We start from the raw sequence: 10,000 nt of genomic DNA, 5'->3' as shown, positions 1-10,000 counted from the left end.
TAAAGAGTGTTTTAAAGACTTACCTACTGGCCCCTGCACCAGCTCCTCTCATAGTAAAGTCCATTACAGTGGAAGGAGCCCATTGGTGCTTTGTTGTGTGTGTGTGTGTGTGTGTGTGTGTGTGTAGGGACTCTTCTCATGCTGCTGCAGAGGTTTGCTGTTATTTTCAGCAGCATTAGTGGTTAAAAAAGACCTTTGAATGCCTTCACCGTGCTGCCCCGAGCTAACCACTGTTAGCCACGTCCTGCTATTAGCATCTCTTTGGCCATTCTCTATCCATGTTGATTAACCATAAAAACTGTCTCCATGGTTACTGGATGCATTTTCACCTGAGTGACACTTTAACCAGCTCTGACTGGAGGATCAGGACCGGGGGGAGACCAGTGGCCCACATCATGAATGTGTTTGTTTATTTAGATGTAAATTCTTTCCTTCAGTCCTTTAAAGAAAGATCTGTGACCCTGTCGAACCCACTCGGCGTCTCCGGAGAGAGTTTGTTGTCGTTGAGTCTGTTCATCAGCAGCTGCAGACACACGTCGGCGTGTGCTCTGCACTCTGAGCTCCTCTGAGTCTGTCTGAGGAAACTTTTGCTTTGATTCATCACCATAAACAAAGTGTACGTTCTTTAACGGTCTCCTCGGGTGACTTAAGGTCGTTCACCTTCCCACCGACCTCGTCTCCACCCCCCCCCTCCCTGATGACCTCCGCCCGTCCAACCAGCTGCCACCCCCCCCCTCCCGTCTCTCCACACCTCCTTCCTGTCCCTGTGCTTAGCAGTGACGTGCAGTGAGGGTTGGGGTTGGGGAGGCACTAGGAGGATGCCAATAGGATAGGAGGAGAGAATAGGATGCTGAAAACCATTTTAAAACACCAGTGCAACTGTATATTGCAGTATATCTGACCTTTACTGTAAATGACTATATATTGCAGTATATCTTACATTTACTGTAAATGACTGTATATTGCAGTATATCTTACCTTTACTGTAAATGACTGTATATTGCAGCATATCTTACCTTTACTGTAAATGACTGTATATTGCAGCATATCTTACCTTTACTGTAAATGACTGTATATTGCAGTATATCTTTCCTTTACTGACTGAAAGTCCAGCTTTGAAAAATGTCTTAGTTTAGAAATCAAATCCTCCATTTTCAGGGCGAGAAATGACAGCTTGTCTCTAAGCTCTACAGCGTCGCACAGCACACTTCTTGTGTTTACTTTTTGCACACAGGTCAGAGTTCACCGTTATCTGGCTGCAGGCTATCAGGCTGCTCACTATCGCCGCCTAACTTGAGGCAGAGGTACTGCCTGCCTCAAGGCAGCATTTCCCCTGTGGATTTATGTCACAACAATAAGATGTAAATATTACACATATACGTAAAATACATCACTGAACACCATGGAAAAGAAGACGTATGCTTTTATTACATAAAAGTGTCCTCAACCATCATATTGGAAACATAAACAGAAATGGGAACAAGCACGCGCAGAGGGCACGCGCTCAATCCAGTTTGTGAGTGATTGCGCAATCTGGAGGGAGGCTCGGCTGTCCGTGCCTCACCTCTCGTCTCCGAAGAGACTCCGTTTATTTAAGCAGGAAATACAGAATTTTCTGCCATTTTTACTATAAAAACGGTCAAAATACATTAAGCACCACACCAAAATCATAGTCCAGAGGACAAATATTAATACTTGTGTTATTTTATTATTTCGTTTCTTTTTCCTCTCATGATGACAGGGGAGGCACAGCCTCACCTGCCTCCCCTGACCGCACGTCACTGGTGCTTAGACATCCTCATGTGCAGAGTGAGACAGGTGTGTGTGTTGTGCGTCAGCTGTCAATCACCTGAGGCGGGGCCGCGTCATCACTTCCTTCCTGTTCGGAGGAGGAGGTGTCGTCATCGTCCTCCCAGTAGTTCTCCGTGTCAGGAGAGCGACCTGTGCCGCAAACACACAACGACAGTCAGAGTTTCCTGCACTTTATGAACCTGATGAGGTGCAGAGTAAAGCAGGACTCGGGTTAAAGACCACGTGAAGACGGCGCCCGGGGATCAGACCTGGTCACTCCTGCAGTCACCGGAGTATCGGTGCATGTGACCGCGTCTGCACATGCACCGCAGGGTCTAACGGCCCCTGATCAGGACGCAACAGCCACAACACGAGCTTTACCTTCAGACCCACCGAGGGCGTCACCATGGAGACCAACGCCTCTACCAAGACGACCCGTCTGCACCAGAGGAAGAGTCGCTCCGGCGTCCGGAACATTCTCCCACGCTCAGGTGAACGAGGAGAACCGGAGGAACCCTGACATGACTGACACGGGTCACAGTGGCACAGGTCGACCTGGCGGTGACCCGGTGCACGGACCACGACCTCACACTCGACTCGTCACACACAGAAGAACTCAGCGTCGACCCGAGACGCCAGAGGACTCCGTCTCCATCACTGACGTGTGTAACGAGCACCTGACGCTGCTCACCTGAGGCCTTGGTCTTGTTGCCGTGGTGACCGCTCGTGTCCTCCTGCTCGACCGGCTGGCTGCTGAGAGAGAGGACGCTCAGCTCGGCCGCACGCACCGTCGCATCCTTCAGGTTGCTATGGAGACCGAGGATCTGAGCTCCGTCCGTCGGATGCTGCATCACCTGAGAGACACACACACACACACACACACACACACACACACACACACACACACACACACACACACACACACACACACACACACACACACACACACACACACACACACGCACACACACACACACACACACACACACATACACACACACCAGGACCAGGTGGAGAGATTAGATCTCCACACTGGCCTGGGAACGCCTCAGGATCCCCCAGTTAGAGCTGGTTAATGTGGCCCGGGAAAGGGAAGTTTGGGGTCCCCTGCTAAAGCTGCTGCCCCTGAGACCTGATCCAGGACCAGAGGCTGGAGCTGCTGCCCCTGAGACCTGATCCAGGATCAGAGGCTGGAGCTGCTGCCCCTGAGACCTGATCCAGGACCAGAGGCTGGAGCTGCTGCCCCTGAGACCTGATCCAGGATCAGAGGCTGGAGCTGCTGCCCCTGAGACCTGATCCAGGATCAGAGGCTGGAGCTGCTGCCCCTGAGACCTGATCCAGGACCAGAGGCTGGAGCTGCTGCTCCTGAGACCTGATCCAGGACCAGAGGCTGGAGCTGCTGCACCTGAGACCTGATCCAGGATCAGAGGCTGGAGCTGCTGCCCCTGAGACCTGATCCAGGATCAGAGGCTGGAGCTGCTGCCCCTGAGACCTGATCCAGGATCAGAGGCTGGAGCTGCTGCCCCTGAGACCTGATCCAGGATCAGAGGCTGGAGCTGCTGCCCCTGAGACCTGATCCAGGATCAGAGGCTGGAGCTGCTGCCCCTGAGACCTGATCCAGGATCAGAGGCTGGAGCTGCTGCCCCTGAGACCTGATCCAGGACCAGAGGCTGGAGCTGCTGCCCCTGAGACCTGATCCAGGACCAGAGGCTGGAGCTGCTGCCCCTGAGACCTGATCCAGGATCAGAGGCTGGAGCTGCTGCCCCTGAGACCTGATCCAGGATCAGAGGCTGGAGCTGCTGCCCCTGAGACCTGATCCAGGACCAGAGGCTGGAGCTGCTGCCCCTGAGACCTGATCCAGGACCAGAGGCTGGAGCTGCTGCTCCTGAGACCTGATCCAGGATCAGAGGCTGGAGCTGCTGCCCCTGAGACCTGATCCAGGATCAGAGGCTGGAGCTGCTGCCCCTGAGACCTGATCCAGGATCAGAGGCTGGAGCTGCTGCCCGTCTGTCGTACCTCGGCCATGTTGACGACGCCCAGGGCCAGGGTCTTGTAGCCCAGGATGGTCCGGTTCTTGTACCTCTTCCTCCTCTGCAGCATCACGTGCAGACGGTTCACGTCTCGCTTCAGGAAGTGAGGATACTGGGAGAGAGGGACGAGGGTCAGGGCTCAGCCTCCGGGGACCGGGACACGGAGGACACACATGTACAGATACACTTCTCTCTATAACGTTTGTGTCAGGACGAGGAAACGCACCCGCGGGCGTTCTGAGGGGAACAGACTCAGAGTTTTACTTTTCCATAAAAATATATTTTAGTCTGAATGAATATTTGAAATGTTTGACGGGTTTGACAAAGACTTCCTGTCCCGTTGTGTTGCCATGGTAGCAGCCAGTAGCGTTGCTGGTTGTCAGGGTCGTCTGTTGCTGACTCATGGTGAGAGCTGATGGACTCAACTGCAGACCGGCTCACGTTAAACATCAGTTCAGTGTTTCCTGTTTGATTCAGCACTGACATACAAACCTGGCAACCAACCAAAAAACCTGGCAACCAACCAACCTGAACCTGGCAACCAACCTGAACCTGAACCTGGCAACCAAACTGAACCTGGCAACCAACTAACCTGAACCGAGCAACCAAACTGAACCTGGCAACCAACCGACCTGAACCTGGCAACCAACAAACCTGAACCTGGCAACCAACAAACCTGAACCTGGTAACCAACCTGAACCTGGCAACCAACCAACCTGAACCTGGCAACCAACCTGAACCTGAACCTCGCAACCAACCTGAACCTGGCAACCAACCTGAACCTGGCAACCAACCAACCTGAACCTGGCAACCAACCTGAACCTGGCAACCAACCAACCTGAACCTGGCAACCAACTAACCTGAACCGAGCAACCAAACTGAACCTGGCAACCAACTGACCTGAAACTGGCAACCAACCGACCTGAACCTGGCAACCAACAAACCTGAACCTGGCAACCAACAAACCTGAACCTGGTAACCAACCTGAACCTGGCAACCAACCAACCTCAACCTGGCAACCAACCAACCTGAACCTGGCAACCAACCAACCTGAACTTGGCAACCAACCAACCTCAACCTGGCAACCAACCAACCTCAATCTGGCAACCAACAAACCTCAACCTGGCAACCAACCAACCTGAACCTGGCAACCAACCTGAACCTGGCAACCAACCAACCTGAACCTGGCAACCAACCTGAGCCTGGCAACCAACCTGAACCTGGCAACCAACCTGAGCCTGGCAACCAACCTGAACCTGGCAACCAACCTGAACCTGGCAACCAACCAACCTCAACCTGGCAACCAACCTCAACCTGAACCTGAACCTGGCAACCAACCAACCTGAACCTGGCAACCAACCAACCTGAACCTGAACCTGGCAACCAACCAACCTGAACCTGGCACCCTGGGTCTCAGAAACATGAGCGTGGGCGGGTCCAGACTCCATCTACAGGGTTCTGAGCGTGGGCGGGTCCAGGGTTCTGAGCGTGGGCGGGTCCAGACTCCATCTACAGGGTTCTGAGCGTGGGCGGGTCCAGACTCCATCTACAGGGTTCTGAGCGTGGGCGGGTCCAGGGTTCTGAGCGTGGGCGGGTCCAGGGTTCTGAGCGTGGGCGGGTCCAGACTCCATCTACAGGGTTCTGAGCGTGGGCGGGTCCAGGGTTCTGAGCGTGGGCGGGTCCAGACTCCATCTACAGGGTTCTAACGTGTGTGTGACAGAAGTGATTAAAGTGAGACCTGCAGAGAGAAGCTGAGCTCCAGGTCCGTCTCCATCAGGCCGTCCGGGGGGAGCAGGTACTCGTTGGACCTCAGAGTCCGCTTCGAACCCTGGACACAGATCCAGGATCAGATCAGGTGAAAAACACTCCTGCAGCAGCAGCAGCGGGTCGGACCCGTGCAGGACACAGAACCTACAGACAGGAGTTTAAACAGTGGGCGGACTCGAACACGCGGCCTCACCTGGATCTTTACGGCGATGACGACGGAGCTGAGCTCTCGGTCCAGTTCCTTCAGCACCATCAGCCTCCGCAGAGTCAGACTGCACAGCCTGGAACACACACACACACACACACACACACACACACACAGACACACACACATACATACACACACACACACGCACACACACAGGGACACACACACACACAGGCGTGCACGTAAGTGTAGTGTGCACGTGGGTGTGTGCACGTCAGGTGTGCACGTGGATGTAGTGTGCAAGTCAGGTGTCTCTCTGTGAACAGCTGCTTCCTGAGTTGTCTAAGAGGATTAACTCTGATTGGCTGATTCTCACACACACACACGCGCGCACACACACAGGTACACACGCACACACACAGGGACACACACGCACACTCTCTGATCCTCTTACCGGGGGACGCAGCTCGGGGAGGACCGGTCCATCTCCCAGGTCCCGAACAGGTTCATCGGCACCGAGACGCGTCCGTCGGGTTCCCCGCCGGCACCGGACCCGGTCCCGGCCCCGCTGGTCCCGGGGTCCGGCTCCGGTGGGAGTGCGCTGCCCCGGACTGCTCCTCTGTCCGCAGCCGCCGCCATCGTCGCTTCTCCCGGGGCGGCAGGTCGCTGTGAGCCGGCGGATGATCCTCCAGCCCGACTGTCAGGGAGCGGGGCGGGGCCGAGGGGCTCCGGGGAACTGATCCAGAACCAGATCCTGCACCGTCCCGGAGCGGCTGCAAGATTCACCGCTACAGTATAATACACATTACACTGCAATATACACTATATAATACAAACTATATAATATAAAACTATATAATATATAATATACACTATATAATAAATAATATACACTATATAATATATAATATACACTATATAATATACACTATATAATAAAACTATATAATATACACTATATAATAAAACTATATAATATATAATATAAATATATAATAACATATAATACACACTACACTATATATAATATACACCGCTACAGTATAATATACATTACACTGCAATATACACTATATAATAAAACTATATAATATAAAACAATATAATATATAATATACACTACAGTATAATAGAAACTATATAATATACATATATAATAAAACTATATAATAAAATATATGAGATTCACCACTACAGTATAATATACATTACACTGCAATATACACTATATAATATATAATATACACTATATAATACAAACTATATATAATAAAACTATATAATATATAATATACACTATATAATAAAACTATATAATATAAATATATAATAACATATAATACACACTACACTATATATAATATACACTATATAATAAAACTATATAATACAAACTATATAATATATAATATACACTATATAATACAAACTATATAATATATAATATACACTATATAATACAAACTATATAATATATAATATACACTATATAATACAAACTATATAATATATAATATACATATATAATAAAACTATATAATATAAATATATGATAACATATAATTCACACTACACTATATATAATATACACCACTACAGTATAATATACATTACACTGCAATATATACAATAAATCTGGATCATAACGAGATTGTTGTAATAAATTATTGACAGAAATGAAGAAACTGAAATATTCAGGAGCTTTTAATCTGAAAATCATCAACACTTCCTCCATGAGTGGATTAAATATTAAATAACAGGAAACAAACGTGTTCAATAATAACAAACGTAAACTTAATAAATGTTGTTTACAGCGACCGACCTGAGACTGAAGAACAGGTTCCTGTGTTTTAGGGTCAGGGTCAGGGGGTAGTGTCAGGGTCAGGGTCAGGGGGTAGGGTCAGGGTCAGGGTCAGGGGGTAGGGTCAGGGTCAGGGTCAGGGGGTAGGGTCAGGGTCAGGGTCAGGGGGTAGTGTCAGGGTCAGGGGGTAGGGTCAGGGTCAGGGTCAGGGGGTAGTGTCAGGGTCAGGGGGTAGTGTCAGGGTCAGGGTCAGGGGGTAGGGTCAGGGTCAGGGGGTAGTGTCAGGGTCAGGGTCAGGGGGTAGGGTCAGGGTCAGGGTCAGGGGGTAGGGTCAGGGTCAGGGGGTAGTGTCAGGGTCAGGGGGTAGGGTCAGGGTCAGGGTCAGGGTCAGGGGGTAGGGTCAGGGTCAGGGTCAGGGGGTAGTGTCAGGGTCAGGGTCAGGGGGTAGTGTCAGGGTCAGGGTCAGGGTAAGGGGGTAGGGTCAGGGTCAGGGTCAGGGGGTAGGGTCAGGGTCAGGGTCAGGGGGTAGTGTCAGGGTCAGGGTCAGGGGGTAGTGTCAGGGTCAGGGTCAGGGGGTAGGGTCAGGGTCAGGGGGTAGTGTCAGGGTCAGGGTCAGGGGGTAGGGTCAGGGTCAGGGTCAGGGGGTAGGGTCAGGGTCAGGGGGTAGTGTCAGGGTCAGGGTCAGGGGGTAGTGTCAGGGTCAGGGTCAGGGGGTAGTGTCAGGGTCAGGGTCAGGGGGTAGTGTCAGGGTCAGGGGGTAGTGTCAGGGTCAGGGGGTAGTGTCAGGGTCAGGGGGTAGTGTCAGGGTCAGGGTCAGGGTTAGGGTTAGGGGGTAGGGTCAGGGTCAGGGTAAGGGTTAGGGGGTAGGGTCAGGGTCAGGGTTAGGGGGTAGGGTCAGGGTCAGGGGGTAGTGTCAGGGTCAGGGTCAGGGGGTAGGGTCAGGGTCAGGGGGTAGGGTCAGGGTCAGGGGGTAGTGTCAGGGGGTAGTGTCAGGGTCAGGGGGTAGGGTCAGGGTCAGGGGGTAGTGTCAGGGTCAGGGGGTAGTGTCAGGGTCAGGGGGTAGGGTCAGGGTCAGGGGGTAGTGTCAGGGTCAGGGTCAGGGGGTAGTGTCAGGGTCAGGGGGTAGGGTCAGGGGGTAGTGTCAGGGTCAGGGGGTAGGGTCAGGGTCAGGGGGTAGTGTCAGGGTCAGGGTGTAGGGTCAGGGTCAGGGGGTAGGGTCAGGGTCAGGGGGTAGGGTCAGGGGGTAGTGTCAGGGTCAGGGTGTAGTGTCAGGGTCAGGGGGTAGGGTCAGGGTCAGGGGGTAGTGTCAGGGTCAGGGTCAGGGGGTAGGGTCAGGGTCAGGGGGTAGTGTCAGGGTCAGGGGGTAGTGTCAGGGTCAGGGGGTAGGGTCAGGGTCAGGGGGTAGGGTCAGGGTCAGGGGGTAGGGTCAGGGTCAGGGGGTAGTGTCAGGGTCAGGGGGTAGGGTCAGGGTCAGGGGTCAGGGTCAGGGTCAGAGGGTAGTGTCAGGGTCAGGGGTCAGGGTCAGGGGGTAGGGTCAGGGGTAGGGTCAGGGTCAGGGGTCAGGGGGTAGGGTCAGGGTCAGGGTTCAGAAACTGAGCTGCACAAAGTTTTCACTCGTCTCTCGATAGAAACGTGTTTTCAACAGCGTGTTGATGAAGCGTCGTTCAGTTTTACTCAGTTCTGTCTCACAGCTGTCTGGTCCAATCAGGAAGCTCCGTCAGCGTCAGTGCTCTGAGTGACCCAAGCCCCGCCCCCAGCTTCCTGTCTGGTCCAATCAGGAAGCTGGGTCAGCGTCAGTGCTCTGAGTGTCCACTAGGGGCAGGTCTCATAACAGAGCAGTTTCTCATTGAGCCCCAGGGGCGTGGCCTCTTGAGTGACAGCTAGCCTCTGGCCCTCACTTCTCCTTGGAGGTAAACGTCAGCCAGATGGACGTACGCCCGTCCCCCCAGCGTCACATACATGCCCTTTATTTGGTCAGAGGAAATGAGGCGGAGTCAAAGTCTCACAGATGGAGACTCCTGTAGGCGAGGACGACCTGACGGAGACGCTGCGTCTGTTCTTTATACAGTCTGTGGTTCTCACCAGCGGGGGTCACGGGTCATCGTGGTGGAGGGTTTGGGTTCTTCCTGTGCGCCTGTTTGCTCGCATCTGTCCTCCCCCTCCTCCTCCTCCTCCTCCGGTATGGTGGTGAAGTCCTGGATCACGACTCTGGGCAGCACCACCGGCCGGGTGTTGCACATCTGAACCTCGTCCAGAGGGTCCTTCTGCACCTCGGCCCCTGGACCTGGCGGGGGAGAGGCCGGCTGCTGCCTCCTGTACTGCACCAGGCTGCAGCTCTTCACCACTATAGCCATCACGTTCTTCCCCATCATGACCGCAGACACGCGGACGTCCCCGTACACCAGCAGGTTCCCCCCGCGGATCAGCAGCGTGGTGACGTTGATGGAGGCCAGGCTGAGGATG

The 10,000-nt window shown here is 52.9% G+C and overlaps 2 protein-coding genes across 2 annotated transcripts in view; both read right to left on the bottom strand.

The window, feature by feature from the left end:
* LOC310963318 (phosphofurin acidic cluster sorting protein 2-like) overlaps window positions 1-10,000 on the bottom strand; it is a 33,825-nt gene that overhangs the window by 14,725 nt on the left and 9,100 nt on the right. The window contains exons 3-8 of the mRNA XM_083936064.1: window positions 6,191-6,509; window positions 5,782-5,869; window positions 5,560-5,649; window positions 3,808-3,933; window positions 2,483-2,645; window positions 1,850-1,941 (exon numbers count right to left, since the gene is read on the bottom strand). Of these exons, the coding sequence (XP_083792190.1) occupies window positions 1,850-1,941; window positions 2,483-2,645; window positions 3,808-3,933; window positions 5,560-5,649; window positions 5,782-5,869; window positions 6,191-6,509 (878 nt within the window). The remainder of the gene's footprint in view (window positions 1-1,849; window positions 1,942-2,482; window positions 2,646-3,807; window positions 3,934-5,559; window positions 5,650-5,781; window positions 5,870-6,190; window positions 6,510-10,000) is intronic.
* LOC310958797 (transmembrane protein 121-like) overlaps window positions 9,616-10,000 on the bottom strand; it is a gene marked incomplete at its 3' end in the record, with an annotated part of 1,242 nt that continues 857 nt past the window's right edge. Inside the window, exon 1 of the mRNA XM_083929909.1 lies at window positions 9,616-10,000. This exon is cut by the window's right edge and continues 857 nt beyond it. Coding sequence (XP_083786035.1) covers window positions 9,616-10,000 — 385 coding nt within the window.

Source organism: Echiichthys vipera (assembly GCF_963691815.1).
Source record: "Echiichthys vipera genome assembly, chromosome: 2".
Lineage (NCBI taxonomy): Eukaryota > Metazoa > Chordata > Actinopteri > Perciformes > Trachinidae > Echiichthys > Echiichthys vipera.
Note: the sequence above shows the minus strand (reverse complement) of the source record. Positions and strands in the feature narration are given on the sequence as shown.